At 33.2% G+C, this 20,054-nt stretch overlaps 1 protein-coding gene across 3 annotated transcripts in view; it reads right to left on the bottom strand.

Annotated features, from left to right (window-relative positions):
- Positions 1-20,054, bottom strand: part of LOC123867202 (alaserpin-like) — a 28,882-nt gene that overhangs the window by 3,951 nt on the left and 4,877 nt on the right. The window contains exons 2-9 of one of the 3 annotated variants that reach the window (XM_045909129.1): positions 16,131-16,225; positions 15,791-15,934; positions 15,333-15,536; positions 14,849-14,947; positions 14,406-14,546; positions 14,105-14,314; positions 13,876-14,020; positions 13,145-13,346 (exon numbers count right to left, since the gene is read on the bottom strand). In XM_045909129.1, the coding sequence (XP_045765085.1) occupies positions 13,213-13,346; positions 13,876-14,020; positions 14,105-14,314; positions 14,406-14,546; positions 14,849-14,947; positions 15,333-15,536; positions 15,791-15,934; positions 16,131-16,225 (1,172 nt within the window). In that variant the 3' untranslated portion in view covers positions 13,145-13,212. Of the gene's footprint in view, positions 1-2,845; positions 2,857-13,144; positions 13,347-13,875; positions 14,021-14,104; positions 14,315-14,405; positions 14,547-14,848; positions 14,948-15,332; positions 15,537-15,790; positions 15,935-16,130; positions 16,226-20,054 lie in introns of those variants that run through there. The other 2 variants (XM_045909128.1, XM_045909127.1) reach the window with 2 other exon arrangements.

The following is a 20,054-nucleotide window of genomic DNA, read 5'->3' as shown; positions in this document are numbered from 1 at the left end:
TTTCTGGCTTTGCGCCTTACAAAAATATTATAGGTTTAGGATAGACAACATTGCGTGGAGTCTGTGTGAACAGATTCCATTATGGTCCACATTTGACCTAACCTTTTTTACTAGTTTAATTAGTTTAACTGATTACCTAAGGAACTAAGGAATGAAACCAAGGCCCAGATTACTTACCTACTAATATAGTTAGTCTCAACTCTAACTGGTACACGCACTTTAGTTGTAACATCCATACTACTCAGTATCTGTCTCTACCCGGCAACCTCTTAGGATGTAGGTTCTTGACATATCTAATAGCTTAATTGAAATGGTCGGTAAATTAAAAAAAAAAAACTTGTCTGCACGATTTTAAAGCGCATCTACACTCTTTATTATATATAATTCGATGGGTTGATTATAATGATGATAATATATCTAGTTTTACATTTCAATGACCAGATTTACCTACATAATATTTCAAAAAAAAATCTTGGGAATGCACCGTTCTTATATTTTATTGAACGATAATCCTTTGCACTCATTCTGGGAAAACGATTATCACCGAGTGGTTTTTACCTCAATTCATGCGAAATCTAAAATATGTATTCATAAGACTTTTCCGTAAGATTATTTCGGTAAATACAGTTCAGTATATTAACTTAAAAACATGTTAGATTAGTAAAATAGTGAGTATTCATAGAAAAATGTTATCGTACAGTTCTCAGGCGTAATTATTACGGAAATTAGAGGGAAGTAAATTATAATATAAGAGATAGGGAAAAATATGAGCCAGAATAAATTATTATTATCAGATTACTTGCGTCATTGCTACGATTGAATTATTGTTTCTATCATTTTTTCCTTTATTCTTAAAACTTAAAATGAAAACTATATGATTTAAATTCCAGTCGTGTGCACGTTTTGGATTTAACAAAATTAGGATCCTGAAATTCAGCTAAACCCTGTAGACTGTGTAGAATAGTCACAGTAAAAAATATTTATTTGTTTAAAAAAATAAACTCGCAAAACTGCTATTGCGAAATAGTATAATAAAAAATGATACTCGCGACTTCGTCTACCTAAATTTTGATTTTTGAAAATCCCGTATCTAGGAACTCTTTAATTTTCCGGAATAAAAAGAAGCCTATGCCACTCTCCAGTTTTTAGGGTTTCGTACCCAAAACATGCCACCGGGAACCATGCAAAAAATCACAATATTGATCTGTTGCTGATTGCGGCGTGATTTTTTTATTTATTGAAGGACCAACCAACAAACAAACACACTTCCGATTGACCAACCAACAAACAAACACACTTCCGATTTATAATATTAAATAGGAGATAAAAGGATTGTGAAAAAATCTCTTATTGGATACAAAAAAAAAGCAAATCATTTTTGTACACGATAAAACAGAAATGAAAAATATTTTAAAAGTTTTCTTGACTTCGTTAAGTTCTTAACTTTTGGATGGTTTGCAAGTCACTCAACAGTTGCTGCTTTAATTAATTAAGTTCGTAGTTTCATCGTTTCTCCAATATTTGCAATTGCTCGCTTTTCTGCAATCTCAACCCGGGTTCGCAAATTTTTTTTGGGGGCTGCAATCCCGTTTCGAGCGAATATTGATGGTAACGTATTCTTATTTCGTTTTTCATAGCGGTTACGATCCCTTCTCAAGGAAATATTGATAATATTGCCATAATGTTTACAGCATTTATGAAAGGCTGTGAAAGAGACGTGTCCGCACCACGTCTCACCACTCGCCATTTCTGTATAGACCACGCATTATACCTACCTAATGGGAAACTACCCCGTGTGGGATTATCATGTTTTCTTCGTATTTAGTTCGACTTCCCTTTGAAATATTTTAAATTTTTTTACGTACACACTCTCTGTATTAATAAGATTACAGAATTTTTACTGTTATAAACTTGAAATACAATCAACAGATATAGAAATGGACACAACAGAGGCTTAGGTTTTATTTAAAGAGTAATTTATTGTAAAAAGTAGGCATAATAATAAAATATTGATTTTTTGGCTAGTTGGCAGCTTAGCTTATGGTTTACGCATAGAAGGCCTACAATATAATATATATAATATTATAAAAAGATATTTCGTATATTAGTTTGTATGTAGAGGGTAATCTCCGGAATTAATGATCCGATTTTGAAAATTCCTTTACTGATAGAATAACTCCTTTACTGATGAATAGATAGCTACATTATCCCTAAGCAGTATAGTCTGTGTAGGTCACCCGGACAAAGTCACGGGCAAAAACGCTAGTATTTTATATTATAAAATCAGAATTTAGTGACTGTTATAATAATCTCTCTATACCTGCCCGCACTAAAAAAAATATTAGAAACTCCATTATCATCTTAACAGGAACTCCGGGAAAAAGCTAGTCTCACCAAACTTTTGGTTTCTATCAAGCACCTCCTTAACAGGGCTCTCTCCGTCACTCGTTTCCACTCGTTTCATACAATCGTAGTTCCAATTTCATTTGAATACTAAGCAACCAAAGTCCATGAAATTTTGCACATATATTCTAGAAACTAATATCTATGTCTGTGGTTTTCCAGATTTCTGTTAAAATATTCGGTTTCAAAGTTACGCGGTCTTAAAATTTTCATACAAATCTTTGAGCCCCTGTAATTTTAAAACTACATATTTTTAGAAAAATCTAAAACACCACAGACACAGATATTAGTTTCTAGAATATGTCTGCAAAATTTCATGGACTTTGGTTGCTTAATATTCAAATGAAATTGGAACTACGATTGTATGAAACGAGTGACGGAGAGAGCCCTCTTAAAATTTCCGTAGAGCTCTCGGGCCAATATTATTCGCTGTGAAAGCAACGGAAAAGATCGCTATCATTCCTAACATTGGCATTGCAAACATTCCGGGCCTGAAGTCTCGAATTCTAACGTTTACCACTCTTGCATCTCAAAGTATTTTTCCTTTACAAACTATCGTATTTCATGTTTATCTAGTCGACATGTTATTTTGTACCTCAAATGTTTACTAACGGGTCCGATTTGATACTTTTAAAATAGATAGACTGAAATAATCATAGTTCATACATAATTACTCTACTTAAGTTATCTCTAGGGTTTACTTGAAAAAGCAGTTTCAGATGGTGTAGACATGGAACTAAACACATCATAGAAACGTCTTGTTGTGAGAGTTGTTAGATCACTCTTTTCCACTAGTAAGGATAATTATATAATTACTTAGTATGAAAGCTTGGGTGAGATCCGCATTGCTGGGAGGGTTTGGCACATCTGCCCCAAGTATCCTCGCAAACCTCTGCCGGAAAGGCAGCCTAAACCCGGAAGCTATTTTATGTTAAGACACCCCATGAACAAGCATGGTTTGTCCGTCATTACGGCGTTTACCATAAATTTGATATGGCGTTCACTAAGTGATAGTGGTGTGAAAACTAACCGATGGGCCGCGCTTTGTTCCCCAATGAGCTGTCAGACAAACAAACGCGCGGCAGAGATTAATGCGGCCCCACCTTTCACCGCCCTTGTTATCTTTATAGCCGTATTGTTCTAGTGACGTCATGATGGTAGTATCTTCAGAAATTTAATGAAATTCAGATTTATTACTGCCTTATGCAGATAGATCAATATCTACAGACAGAACCAAGGCAAGGCATACTTTATAATAAAAAAAATATAGTTACATCTACCTGATGATCACGATTTTATTCGCATGCATTTAAGTTTTCTAAAAAATCCTTAGGGAATTCTTTGATTTTCCTGCAGATTTTTTCTTGAATTAATTTTCTTGCGTTGGATGGGTTCCGCAAAAATGTAGCAGAAAACCTTTTACATCCATACTTAGTATTATAAATGTGAAATTTTTTGTCTGTTTGTTTGTCTTCAAGCGATTTTGAGGAAATTTGGTACTGAGATAGCTTGCTTTCCGGGGATGGACACGAGTTTATAATATTTATATGGATTGTTCTTTTATAAATATTGTAGTCAAATCTGTTGTTTCTACTTCTTACCTGCCTACCGGAAAATAGGTATTGTTTATCCGCTCACTTCTACTACAATTTATCGATGTGATGGCGACCGTACTCAATTAATTATTGTTCTCAGAAATGATGATAGATGAATGAACAGATGATAGAGATTAATTAGTATTAGTAACACCAGAGACAAATGATTTAACATACTGAATTTGCATATGCAGGTAAATATTATATAAGTTGAGGTTATTTTAACTGATTAAAGGTTTGGACAAACACAACGAGCGATGGCTGAGATGAGCCGCGGCAACGTGCCCAACACGGCTCCTAAAAGTCTTAATATAAAGAGCTTGATGATGTCTGGGACTGTATCTGCGTGAATTTAGGTTTTTTTAAAATTCCATGGGAACTCTCTGTTTTTCCCGGATAAAAAGATTATATCCGTTTTTAGGATGCAAGTTATCTCTGTACCAAATAGATAATGTTTTTAAGTTAATTACTCTCAAGACTAATGAAAGAAGAATGGACTTTCAGTCATTTCAGTGTATTTGAATAGTGTTTAGTTAGCCAGATCTTCATATAATACGACTATTAACGTATGCAGGCAGAAATCACCAGGGACCCATGTCATTAAATTTTCAAATCGCATTTAATCGCCACACGATGCGCGTGTCATATCAAGATAATTTTATGTCTATATTTATTATGCTAAAACTGACCCAATCATAAAGTTGAAGACTAAATTAGATATTTGATGTAATATTTATACGGAAACGTTACTATTCCACTACTGGATCCAATGTCAATGTACTGCCTAATATTTAATAATTGTAGTTTAGTTTGATATTTAGGAATAAAACAATATGTAAAATATTATGATGCAAATTATCAATACATATCATTAATTATTTATTGTAAAATAAATACTGTCAATATACTAAGATTGACATGATACTGGATTTAACATATAACATACAGTAGTCAATAGTTATTATGTAAAATAAGGAATAAGAGAATGTCTAAAATATTATGATGTTAATTATCAATACATGTCACTATACTAGGGTTGACATTATACTGCCGGATGTAATATACAGTTGTCAAGTTATTATGTGAAATAATATGTAAACCTTCCATTTATTATATCATTAATTATAGTTGCCAAATTAATATGTAATCCGTAAATACAATGTAATTAGTGATATTATTAATGTTAATTAAATATTGTCAACATTCTGTTAGGTTGGTAGTTGGTACATTGTTGATACAATGTACCAACCTTCAAATAAATATTAAGATCACGTGACTGCCGACTCCCACCTTGTTTGCGATGACAGTGTTTATAAAAGTACCCTACCTCGACAGAGGAGGCTCATTCTTGTGTTGTAATTCAAATAGTAAAGACTTCAGTCTTGTATTATAATCCAAACGATGAAGTTCTCCACTTCAGAGCAAACAAGGGCGGCAGGTTATACCAAAGTTAAGTATTCTTATATTTTATTATAATTAAGATAATTAACAAATAACTACTATTTATTGTATGTTGTAATGGTTTTTAAAAGACGTGTGTCGTGGAGTTTCTTTGCCCTTTCTTCTACACGACTAAACACCTTTGCGAAACGGGCGGTAGACTCATTTTTAAATAAATAGATCTATGCTGAACAATATAACAAAATACAGATAGATCTATAAAGATTAAAGTAAGAAAGATATCTGAATAAACGATTAATTATTATTATTATCCAGCTTGGTTTGTTTTACTTATGTGTTTACTACCTACCCTCTCTTTGTAATTAATTAACTTTATCTATTGAAATAAAAGTATAGGTTAGGTTATTAATTTATTCTATCTTAGAAACCAGTCTATAATTCTTACTTTACAAAATAATACAGTAGTTGCTTTGCTTGATTTTAATTGTTAAATGATTTAATAGTTAGGCTTTACCTGACAAAATCATAGCTACCTACAATTTTAAATAAAAGATAGATGATAACTTTTATTAGTCATCATCATTTAAGCCCACTCTGTAACCAAAATCTAACACGCGCAAATTGAACTAAATCGAGCTTGCTACGGACGCTCCTGTTATACCTACGGTACCCACAATAAATCCGTGAAACTAAAACCTAATATTTTTTATAACAAGCCCCATCAAGCCCTAAACTTTGCTCGCGTAGATTTAGGTTTTACAGCTGTAGGGTTTTGAAAAGGTAACACATGGTCACAATTTTACATTAAAATATGGACCTAATAATTGGATTTAGATATTAAAATGCGCACTAACTTATCTTAGTAAGGCCAAAGTATTTATTGTAATACCTACATCCCATGCTAGAATAGGCAAGATTAATAAAAAAAAATCCAAATGACCAACATGTAACATGTATTTTTATTTTGCATCTTGAGCATTATTTTATTTTTTTAGTTATTTTTGTCACTAATTTAACTTACTACTGTGTTTTTTTGTTGTCACAATATTATAATGTTATGGGTTTTAACTTCATTGCCTGAAATAAAATTCAGAATACTTTTACGGTAAAACTCTTTCTTTACAGATATATTTTCATCTAACATTACTGCCAGAACATTAATACAATAAGAATATTTTTCTTTTGTGCTATATGTATTATATATAAAATATAACGTATAGGTAAGTTGAGTTGAGTTAGGTTGAGTTGGGTGGTAATAGGATTTTGAAAATTTTCAATGAGATCTATAAAAACTTAATACATGCGGACGAAGTCTCAGATAAAAGTTACCTTATAATAATAGCCTAAAATACTTTTAATAATATTATGTTTTGGTGTCGATACCTAGAAGCATAATTTGCAAAGAAACAGGGTCATGACCCCGTTAAGTACATAAACATTCAGCTGTATTTTAAATGGATCCCGCTTTAATCTTCCGATCATCAAATTCCTTTTATTGCGGCGCGAATTTCTAATGAAATGTTAGAAGTAGACGTTTTGGAAATGAGAGCCTACTGTGCCTACGGATTTACCTTTCATTAAAAAGATTACTGGACTGAATATAGAAAGAGTACCTTATATAACCTATTTTCTTTTGTTTTATCCTTAGTACGTACCTACGGAATTATTAAATTAAATATTTTGTAACAAATTACAATAATTGTTTCTGATTTATCAGGGAACATATATTTTTTAATATGAGGCGGACAATGATCACAGATAGATAGATCACTTCTGTAGTATATTCGTTCTCAATTAAAAATAGATTAACTATAATAAACTTAATTGGTTTCCAAATAAAACATTTGTTATTTGTAATTATTATAACAATAAATTGGTGGAATTCACCAAGTTGGTTGAAGTTTATTTTGATAACCAAGTAGGTACCTACTTGGCGTCTGGCGAACGTATAATATTATATTAATTAATTAAACAATGGTAAGTAAGTACACGAAATACGAATCCCTACAGAGAAAATCTTGGAATTCACGAACAGAATCTTAAGAAGCTTTGGTTCGGTTTAAATCAAAAGGTATTCATTAATTCAGGGAGGATCAGTGCGCAGCCTAATTAATCAGATTTCAAGCTTGACCGTAAACGGAACTTTGGCTTCATAGCACCTGCGACGAATATTTTATTGTGTAAAAGCAATTTTGTCTATGTGTAAAAGAACAAATACAGCTTGTGTTTGTTTTTTTAGTCTATTTTACTTTCTTGCTGGCTCTTCTCCGTAGGGCAGGGATTCGAACCAGTGTTAGATGCATTTAACTATTCAAAGTTTCTTGTAAAAATTTATTTGAATAAAGAGTTTTTCTGTTGATGAACTTAATAATTTAACGACTGCCTCCTTCATGTACGTGCGTGAGTAAGTGTGTGTGTGTGTGTGTGTGTGTGTGTGTGTGTGTGTGTGTGTGTGTGTGTGTGTGTGTGTGTGTGTGTGTGTGTGTGTGTGTGTGTGTGTATGAAGAGGATGTATGTGAGAAAGAGTGTGTCTAAAAGTTTAGAAGTAAAAGTGGGGTTACACTAGAATCTCTAAAAGCCAATCTTTAAGGGAAGTTTTGTATTTATACCTTTTCAAAGAGTGAAGGGAAAGAATTTTATGTAACTGGTTATACTGGTAAGGTCCGAGGAAGACAAAAAACCTATGGCTAAAGGCAGTCTTTAGTTTACTAAATGTTGATAACTGGGGCCTACGAACGGGTGAATTCATGTGTAAAATTCGTATGTGAGTGTTCTATGAGCAGTTGCTAGAATAAACAATTGACGAACTGTCAGCACCTGGCACCTAAATAGGTAGAAAGAGGATTTAGAACTTACTAGCCGATGCCCGCGACTTCGCCCGCGTGGATTTAGGTTTTTCGAAATCCCGTGGGAACTCTTTGATTTTCCGGGATAAAAAGTAGCCTATGTGCTAATCCAGGATATTATCTATCTCCATTCCAAATTTCAGCCAAATCCGTTCAGTAGTTTTTGCGTGAAGGAGTAACAAACACACACACACACACACACACACATACAAACTTTCGCTTTTATAATATTAGTGTGATTTTGCTAAACGGTTTGCCCGTAAAACTACTAAGCGGTTTGGTCGTAAAAGAACTTACCGCCAATTGCCTTCTAATAATTCGTTTTAAACATTTTAGTTTTTTGTAATGATTATGAAGTAAATGAGTACCTATATACTACTTTTTATCATAGCACTAATAGGTTACTGCCAAATGGCTTAGTAAATTGCAGGAAAATTGAGATATGTTATTCTTAGAGTGTTTTGGTCGTGTTATAGGCGAGATACGGCTAATTTGTTTAGTTCATCTGATGTAGGATTTCTTAAGCTATTAGATGGTATAAATAACTCAACAGTGCTTTTTTTTGAGATACCGCCAATTGCCTTAAGAGGGCAGTATTTCTTTCATGAATTTGTTATTAGAGTGATCTAAATCTAATAAATGATGAATACAATTTAAAAACTTAATATTGTCTTTATGTTGGACAATCGTCCAACATAAAAGCAATTAATGTTGTACTTTATTTATTGTTTAAAATGTCTGTGCAGTAAAAACTAAAACCGTTATAAAGTTAAAACTATTCTCTTTAGGTAACGTTCTCACAACCTCGGCAGACTAATGGATGGACTCAATCTAAATTTAATTCTGCGTTAAGCACCCTGTACTTTCCTTAATAGAGTTTTCTGTTGGATTCTTTTCCACTACATTTAGTGGAAGTCGCTTTAGAAAAGAATTTTTAAACTAAACTTTCTCTGTACCAAGCGTACTTATTATACCCATAGCCGTACATTTTAAATCACATACTTTTAGTTAAACTATTCAATTTTAATTATTATTATTACCAGAACTACACGTAAGTACATTTTTTATAGTACTTGGGCATTGTCAATCGTGAGTAACAAATCTTCATATCTTTTATGTAGATACTTACGTCAACTTGTGGTTGTAAATATTATTTATTCTACTCCGTTTGCTTTTTTTCTTCTTTGAATAGTATTGTATAAAGCAATATTGATTTTGGATAATGAGTTATGTATAAATTTTGATGTACAATATCGAGTATACTACAACTTCTTTAATAACAAGCTCTATTCAACATTCAACAGGGGTACGTATATGTATTTGGTTTTGAGTGAATATCAAAAATAGCTACAATAATTAGTCATACTACATAATTTATTGGTTGGAATCTTCGATTTCGTTCAATGAAAGACTGTACCTATATCATCTAAAGTCGGTATTTTGTTCTTTTAAAGTAGGATTAGAAGCGCAGCGTCTGCCAGTGCTCGGATAAAGTGTTTGTTTACTGCATATTGTGACCTGTTATCCAGCAATATCAGTGATATAGTAAACTCGGCTCAAGACTTACTCAGGAGCTACTTTTTTATTTACGTTCTTACGTATCGTATTTAAACCTCATAATTTAATGTTATATCAATCCTGCATAATTGTATCTGTATGAGAGAGAACAGCATGTTTTTATTTTCTATTAAAATTGTTGTGGTGTTTTAGATTTTTCTAAAAATATGTAGTTTTAAAATAAATAATAACAGGGACTCAAAGATTTGTATGAAATTTTTTAAGACCGCGTAACTTTGAAACCGAACATTTTAACAGAAATCTGGAAAACCACAGACATAGATATTAGTTTCTAGAATATGTCTGCAAAATTTCATGGACTTTGGTTGCTTAATATTCAAATAAAATTGGAACTACGATTGTATGAAACGAGTGACGGAGAGAGCCCTCTTAAAGTGGCTAGGAACTGCAGCATAATATTACTTATCTACAACCTCAACCTAGCAAACAATTTACTTGTATTGTATGTCAATTATTGTCCAACCATACTATCCATATTCCATATTTACACCTAGTATTAGAGCAAAAGTGTGTCTGTCTGTTAGCTTTTCACGGCCCATCTGTTTAACCGATTTTAACGAAAGTGGTACCTACAGTAATAGTTAATAGCTTGCATGGAAGGATATAGGCTTTTTTTTTTGTTCCAGAAAATTAAAAACCCTAAATTCACGTAGATGAAGTAGCGGACATCATCTATTTGTTTAAGTATATTTCTATCTATATTAATTACTTATCTCGAGCATCACTCCATTTGGTTTTCACATAATTTAGATGTTGCAGAATCTTTTTAAGAATAGAGAAAGAACCCGGATGGCCAGACCTTTGCTGAAAGTTCCTCTGTGCAATGTTCCCAACACAGGGAGGAACGATTAGTGACTATAATATTTGGATCATGGTGGTTTTGGCAGATAACTGGTAACAAAGACGTATAAAATCTTTCGTCAAAGTACAAAGTCTACTTTTTTTTTTCGGAATAGTATTAGAAATCATGTCATACATTGCCAGACACTTATTATCGTAGCAACCCCCAGCCAGACACCCCTAAAATGTTGCTGAGAAACTTTCAGCTTTTATAAAATAATGAAGGTCTGGCCCTCCCGAGCTCTTAATCTATTATGTGTATCAACTTAGGTGTATTTAAGTTGTAAGTATACTAGTAAATGTAACACAATGCCCATTCAAAAAGCGTTTGCAATTAATACTCATTCTATATAAAAACTCTTGCTAACAAATTAACTAGACGAACGAAGTTGTTACTTTTGCATTGATTTTATAACAGGAAAGTCTTTTGCGAGTTGGAACCGTGTACGCGGAGCCTTTAACTAAAGCCTTCGAATAGCGAAAGGAGAAAAGTTAGATAGCCTAACAAAAGTAGTTTGTAGCAACAAGCACTTTTCTGTTTCCAAGATTTGTTACATTACAACTTTTTTACAGTTGTTTTGATTGCAGTTCCTATGGCTTCGAAAGTTAAACGACTCTTATATTTATATTTGGGCAAGCGGTACTGCCTCTTCCTTATTGGTGGGATATAATATTAAACTTACCATCATAAGAATGACATGTAGGTACAATGTAAGTGTATAGAGTTTGTTAGTTTATATATAGCTAGTGACCGATCCTGGCTTGGCTTGGGGAAAATACACTCGTACATCCTCTTTATTCTCTATCCCGTGGGAATTTCAAAAAATTCGGCCTTGTTCCTAGTTGACAAAATTTCAGCTTTCTAGGTCCAAGGGTTTGTGCTGGGCGTTGATGAGTCACTCAGTGGGTCAGGACTTTTCTTTTTTTATCTAATTTTAATAGTATAATATCTAATATTAGATGTGAAAGTTAGGTTGTTTATTACTCAATCACACCGCAAGTCTAACCGATTTGGCTGAAACGTGAAATTGGAAATAGCTATTAGACTACTTTTGATCCTCGAAAGAGGGATATGATATATTGGATCCTAAAAACCTATATCTACGCGGCTGAAGTCTCGGACATCATCTAGTATCTATCCGAATAATAAATTATCCTGTATGAAATATGTAATTTTTATCATAACAATTAATGTTACATATTTAACAACCACCTCTATTTGTTTTAAAAGGGATAATGATTTCAAACCAATCCTATGCAGCATTACTAAGATAACAACATATAATTAAACAAAGACAATTCTTTTTTGAATCGTACCCCAGCGAAGCGTGTGTAAACGGTTTGAGACAGAGCAAAGAAAACAAAGTACGGAGATAACAAGATAACCGTGTCCGGAGTAGTTCCCCATTGTTACTTGGGTGAGACAATTTAATTCTGCCAGCTACATGGTCTTCTGGATAGCTTTTTAAATTGTTAGTGTTTTCGCCATGCGTCTATTAAATCTAACCGAATGAAGACAAGGTAAATCTATTTTTTCTAATTAATACTCCAGATTAGTTTAACAAATCTATTTTTCTAATTACTTAATATGCCTTACCAGATAAGGTAAGATAAGGAATTTGGACGAGAAGAAATCCCAAAACTTCCTGAACGAATTTCTAATTGAATTCGGCGATTAACCTCTTTTTCGAAATTTAAAATTTATTTTAAACTAGCTGATGACTTGACTGACTTCATTTGAGGATACGGACATAGATTTCTTAAAAAACCCATAAGAACTTTTTAACTTTCCGGTATAAAAAGTAGCCTATGTGTTAATTCAAAGTATTTAATGTAACTCCATTTTAAATTTCAGTCAAATCTGTTCAGTAGTTTTTGCGTGAAAGAGTAACAAACATCCATACATCCATTCATACAAACTTTTGCGTTTATAATATTAGTAGGATTAAAACCAGATAAGGTAATTTGAGGAATTTTGGACGAGAAGACATCTCAAAACTTCCTGAACGAGCTTCCAGCCGAGTTGAATTCGGCGGCTCACCTCTTTCTCGAAATTGAAAATTTATTTTAAATGGCCTCATCTCAAAGTCAACGTCCTAGTAGTCCTATTACGTAACTTGCATTCCGTTTTTATAGATTGGCTTACTGCTCCATATAACAAGGCAATCAAGTCAACGGCTTGTAAATATGGCTGTAGGATATAGGAAATAGATTTCTCGTATACAAGTATTAATCCATATCCGTACTAATATTATAAATACGAAAGTGTGTCTCTCTCTCTGTATGTATGCTATCTTTCACGGATCATCCGTTTAACTATACTGCTTACTATTATACCTGTAGTTAGTAGTTATGTATACTTATTTTTTTACTTTAGGAATGAGTAAATTGAGTATATTATATTACATAGATATTATAAGATGTTTTTTATATTTTCCAATAATAAAAACGAGGAATAAAATATCAAAGAGAGAAAAACTTTTCAAAAGTAATGTTTTTATTTGAGATACCATTCTTTCGAAAAAAATGAATGCAAGGAACATTATCATCTAAGACCCATACATCACGCCGTTGAACAGAGTCAATGAGTTCATCTTAATAGCAAAGTAGAAGGGTCTGTCAGCGTTAAATACTTTTGGTTCTGGTGCATCAAACACGAAACTGCCTCCAGGACCATCAAATACTGAAAAAAAGAATACATAGAAAAATTAACTACACGGTATAGTAAAAATAATTTTCAAAATACTATAGATTAATCTGTAAGTAATATCGAGTTACTGTTACAGGCCCATAGTTGACACGGTTGAAGGTGAACCGAATGCCATACCTAATGTATTTGAGCTAGGTATACTATTTATTTATATATCATCATCATCATGATCACACCGCTACTGAGCATAGGTCTCCTCTCAAATGAGACGGTTTGGGCCGTAGTCTGCCACGCTCAGACCAGCCTAGTGTAAATTGGCAGACTTCGAACATGTTTGCGAACATTATGGAGGACTTTTAGGCCTACATCTCCTCAGAATGTTTTCCTTCAGCGTTAAAGCTGGAAATGCTTAAAACACACATAACTTCGAAAAGTTAGAGATTTGTGCCAATATCTTAACCACTATAGGCTTTGGCTTTCGCCGTTTTTCTTGTACAGTCATGGCGCATACACACACAGCATATGCAAGGAGGTCCATTAAGTCTACCAATCGCATACTCACCATTCGCGGCAGCAGCTTCCGTACCAAATTCATTGACTTCAATAAAGGCTTTCTGTAAAGCTGAATCTATATATAAATCATCGGCATTTTTCAACAAATGATGTAATTTAGCTTCATCTGATTTAAATAACTTCGATACATTCATCTGAAAAGTTCAATCAGTTTAGTATTTTGCTTAAAACTATATTTTTCATTTCACAAAGGCACTTCACTAAAAAGGCATGCTTACTTTTATGAGAACATCTTTCAGATTAGTTTTAGTTTCAATTTTAAACCTTGGCATGTGCAAAATTACTTCTAGCAGAGATGGGCTTTTCATGACTCTGTCTAAAACCTGAGGGTCCTTTAGTTTTTCTTCTAATTCAAGAATACCCTCAACATCACGTGGAAGAACAACAATCAGAGAAGCTTCATATCTCTCGTATGGGATTTTAATAATCTGAAATTTCCATAGAGGCATTATTATTTAGTAATGTAAATATACACCGAGTAAAATAGAATTTGAAAATAACATTATATTTCACACATACTTGTGATTTTAGTTCATCGCTTTCAACATAATCATAATACCCTTTTCTATACATCATAGGAACTGGAATCACTTTATTTCTGTTCACGTGGAAATCTTGGTCCTTTGTTAATTCTTTTTCAAACTGATCCGCCCAAGCACCCTAAAAATAACAAAACAAAATAATTAAGTCAAAATAATTGAAAATTTAGTAAAATAGAAATAGTTCTTAAAACAAAGTTTTTTATCAAAAATACAATTTTTATAATAAGAAAAGTAACGGATGAGGCTTAGACTACTACTGAAAGCTCAAGAGACTCAAAGATTTTTTACTCATGTAAACCATCTATTTTTAAAGACATAATAATAACCGCTATAAACAACGAATTCCCGAAAAGACATACGTTGCTTCTTCAATAAATATATATATATAAAATAAAGTGAAGATAAGCATGAAGTAGTAACCTTGAAGTAGATGGCATTAACTAAAACTGCTCTTGTGTTTGGTCTTAAATTTCGAGGGTCGACTAATTCCTTGATCAGATGGTTTGTCTGGTCTTCCACCTAAAACCATAAGGAGGTATTATTAAAAATATATAAAAACATACTTCTAGTTTCATTTATCTATAATATAAAAATGAATCGCAAAATGTGTTGGTAAGCGCATAACTCAACAACGCCTGGACCAATTTGGCCAAATCTTTTTTTAAAATGTTCGTTGAAGTTCAAGGATGGTTTTTACGGCGAGAAAAATTAGAATTATTGCTGGAAAAACCCTAAAAATAGCCCTTTTCTTTTTCCCATACAAATGATTTCTAACTAAAACGTAGTCAATTTGAGCTTTATTGCTATGGTATAATGTAATATTGGTATGGTATATAATTATAATCTTTTTGACAGGACGAAGTCTGTCGGGTCAGCTAGTATAAAATGTAATTCATATAATTACCCATGTATTGATTTCTGTAGCAGCTTTTGCATTCTCTCCAAAGTCTATGTTTTTGATTTCAGAATCGAAAGTTTCCTTGGATACGGCAGCAAAATCTTTATTTAGCTCGTAATCTTTTCCGATATAAATTTTATTTGCTGTCTTTATTGTGACGAATTCCGCAGATTTCAACTCCTTATTTGCATATGAGAAAACTGCTTTTGTCTAAAAATGACATAAATAAATGGTTGATAATCAGGTGTTTATTATAAACATTACATTATTATCATTGTATAATATTACGTATTATTATTATTGTATACGATCTTTTGATGTTTGACCTTCACATTGAAATTTGAAAACAATTCTGTATTAGCTTGTGGATTTATTTAGTGAGTTAGGTTCAAGGCCAGGAATCTACAAAAATATTAGTCATTTACTGCATCATTTGTGTTTTGATTTATTTTACTTATACTTACAGTATCGTCATTAGGTGTTCCAAGTACTTGCAGCAGTTCATCGTGTGAATCGCCAACCGATGCCAGAGCTAATTCAGCGAGAGGTGGCATAACAGATATTGCAGATAAGATAACGCTCTTTCCGGGATTCGTTTTGGTAACTTCCTTCAAAAATAAAATTTAATTTTTATCTATAACATTATAATTGAACTCAAATACAAGACTAAAGATGATGCTTCTACCTGTCACAAATTTTGCATTGTATTTAACTCTTACGTATTTTTCACTAAGTATTACTTATTATCACTCGACCAATTAATGGCTTGCATAAGATAATTTTGGGTGCAAAATTATTACTTACAGAGAACATTTGTGCTGTAAATCGATTGCTGCCATCTCGAAGTAGCGACTCAGTGTTTCTTCCGTTTGACATTGCCATCACGGCAAGTGGCAAAACTGTGGGAAATAAAAATAATGTGTAAATCTTAGTATTAAGCGGGGTCTCTCCGTCACTTAGTAGTTCGTCTCTATCGGAATACTAACCAATCATATACACAATGGAATTTCGTAGAAATGTTCCGGAAACTAATATCATCTATGCCTGTGGTTTTCCAGATTTCCGTTAAAATATTCTGTTTCAAAGTTAAAAAAATTCACATACAAATCTTTGAGCCCCTGTAATTTTAAAACTACTTATTTTTACAAAAATCTAAAACACCACAGGCACAGATATTAGTTTCTAGAATATGTCTGCATTTCATGGACTTTGGTTGCTTAATATTCAAATGAAATTGGGACTACGATTGTATGGAGTAAGTGACGGAGAGAGCCCTGTTCATAAAATAATGTTATTTCATTTTAGTACAAGAGCTGGATATTTTGTGAATGTAATATGACTATGAGAACTATCGAATTATAATACGTAGCACTAAAATATTGTTTAATTTTGCTGATGTCAATATAATTTAAATATAGTTGTCATTATAAATTACTGACAGTAGTACACTAAGTAAACAACGATCTAGTATATGAGTCGCGAAGTAAAAATTGAATTTATTATTAACAGACTGAATACTTTTAAATAACAGCAGAATCAAAGTCAATGTAATAGCTAATTCTATATGTATTGCTATCGCTCCCTGCGTAAAATGATAGCACTAGATTCAGATTTCAAGAACAATTCGCAATGGACCAAGTTCCATCTGGTACAGACGCTTGTTTTCTCCATATTTTTATGGAGGTCGAGACGTAGACCATTAAATCTGCCAACCGGAAAAGGATTGATGCATTCAAAATGTGGTGCTGGAGACGGGTGCTCAATATTTCTTGGACGGAGCATAAAACCAACGTCTCAATCTTTAACGCATTGAAATAAAAATTCGGCTTATATCTGTCTGCGGTGGATACTTGATTCTTCGGTCACATCAAGAAACTTGGTCACTGGCAAGATCGAAGGAAAGAGACCCCGTGGACGCAGCACGAGACGTTGGTCCGACCAGATCAGAGAAGCGGTCGACACAACCTTCTGCAATGTTTTCCTTACGGCCTCTAACAAGGAAAAATGGCGTAACATCGTGAAGAAGGTGACATCTCGAGGGAGCCACGATTTCCAAAATTGAGGGACCGACGCGAGAAGAAGATTCAGTTTTCAGACCAGCTGCCAATTTATTACTTTAGAGACTGTACAACATAATTATCCAGAGTCTAAACTCTAAATAGCTGGTAGCATGACAATAACTAAAATGTTAATTTATATTAAAGTCACAACTATCCACATTAACGTCTTTATGGATTAGCCTTTCCCATACAATTCCGTCCGCAAAAATACGCTTGAATCTTACGTCATCGTCATTGACAAAGTCAATAGACTTTTGCAAATTCTATTGACTTTTTGAGCGCATTTTTTATCTTCGACGGGCCCATCCATATACATCGATGCTTTAAAAACAATAAACAACGTCAAGCCATAAAGTGTAGAGCAAATAGCGTGGTAGATCTTGACCGGTGATTTCCAATGCCATTGTGTACCTCCATAAGATAAACTATTTGACTGTTCACGCATACTTCTAATATTATCAGATGATGTAAGCTTGTTACTAGCCTGTTTTTTTGGATTTTTTTGCACTTTATGTTAATGTGATAAAGAATTTTATGATATGACTGGTTGTTGTGTTTTCTTAAAACTGAATTAAAAGGTTCATTATTATTTCATATCGATTCGATTTTGTCGAAGCCTTCGAAATACCATGCACTAATAAGAGATTTCATTATGTGACGCAGGTTTTAATTTAATATTAGTTTATTTCGATTCAATTTTGATAAATCCTCTAAATATCATGTATCACTAAACATTATTCACTTAAGATTATGTATGTCTAATAGGTAACCTACATTTAGTTGCTTATATAACTCCAGTTTTTAGAGTCCCGTACCCAAAAAGTAAAAACGGAGCCCTATTAATGCTGTCTGTCTGTCTGTCGGTCCGCGTGTCAGAGGTCTCTAGCTCCTTTATACGATATATCGGATGAAATATATCGATACTATAATCGATATCAGATGATACGATAATATTGGGCCAATTCGATATATCGAGTGTATATAATATTATTATATCGATACATATCGAGCATCCCTACTGCTAGCTCAATCAGACACAATTTCGCATTTATAATATTAGAAAGGATAAATAATTAGAATACAAAGGAAACCAAAGCCGGCTGCCAAGTTTTACGTGTTATGAAAAGCCAATGACTATATTATTATCACACTAATATTATAAAGGCGAAAGTTTGTGTGTGTGTGTGTGTGTGTGTGTGTGTGTGTGTGTGTGTGTGTGTGTGTGTGTGTGTGCGTGCGTGTGTGCGTCAGTGCATGTGTGCGTGTGTGCGTGTGTGCGTGTGTTGTGTGTGTGTGTGTGTGTGTGTGTGTGTGTGTGTGTGTGTGTGTGTGTGTGTGTGTGTGTGTGTGTGTGTGTGTGCTGAATGGATTTGGCTGAAATTTGGAATGGAGATAGATAATATCCTGGATTAGCACATAGCCTTTTTATCCCGGAAAATCGAAGAGTTCCTATGGGATTTTAAAAAACTGAAATCCCCGCCGTCGAAGCCGCGGGCATCTTCTAGTTTGCATTATAATTGAAAAACGGTAGACTCTTTGCCCCCCGGTGTAAAAGCGCAAACCGGCGCGCGCCGGTTTCAAAGTTTTTGTAAAGTCTCCTTATGATGGAGACTTATCTTTTTTTTTTTATTTATTATCAAAACAAAATACATACAAATAAAAGCTTTAACTAAAAACACCGAAAAAACCACAGAGGTTTGTCCTCGGTGCCTAGCTGCAACGAAGATACCTATTGACTAATTGCTTAAAGAAATAATCTACAGTAGGTATATAACGCGAAGAATCACGTAAGTATGCAACATATTGTAATCGTGAGTAGGTTTATTTAATTTAAGGTTTATTAGGTCAATAGGATTAGCACTAACATAAATAATTATAATATAATCTACATAGACATAAAAGCCTCAGCCATCTAACTTTGCTAAAAAATATTCTTTTAATTTATACTTAATGTTTTTAATATCTATTTTTTTAATCAGCGTTGGAGGTAGTTCATTTACGATATGAATCGCGGAACCAAGTACGCGGTGGTTCGCTCGCCGTGAGTATTGTTTGCGCGCGTCTAAGACTTATCCTTATCGACACCTAATAAGTTAAAGTACTTAAATAAAAAAATAAATACGTACTGCTTAAAATATAAAATATTTGCTTCATCTTGCCGGCCGGTACGCTTGATTCCGGATACAACACTAATAAATAAACGGAGATTTTGTTGTTATATGTGCTATGTTTACGAATGTGTGTGTGTGTTTATGTTTACTCTCATTAGATTTTTTGACAACACGAGAATGTCTATTCGGTCGTAAAGACCGACTATCATCACCGAGAATTATTCCTCTGGTATGGAAATACGCGAAGCATTCGCTATAAATAGTTTAATTTATCGTAAGTATTTTCATCGACGGTGTTAAAATCAACTAAACATCGAAATTATTATTGATCAATCTACCTGTAATCTATCGATAAGTGATATTACGACATTGTTTTATGGTCAAAAAAGGCCATACAATTTTTTGACTATAAAACATGTTCTTTTTAAAATCTACATACATATATATATTATTTCAACTTCGGAATCAATTCGGAGTTTTTAAAAATGATGGAAAAATTAAATTAATTACCTATTTTATGGTGTCATTTCTTATTAAGATTGCAGTTCAGTTGCATA

The sequence above is a fragment of the Maniola jurtina genome, chromosome 7 (assembly GCF_905333055.1).
Source record: "Maniola jurtina chromosome 7, ilManJurt1.1, whole genome shotgun sequence".
Classification (NCBI taxonomy): domain Eukaryota; kingdom Metazoa; phylum Arthropoda; class Insecta; order Lepidoptera; family Nymphalidae; genus Maniola; species Maniola jurtina.
The sequence above is the reverse complement of the archived record's forward strand: the minus strand, read 5'-3'. Positions and strand labels throughout refer to the sequence as shown.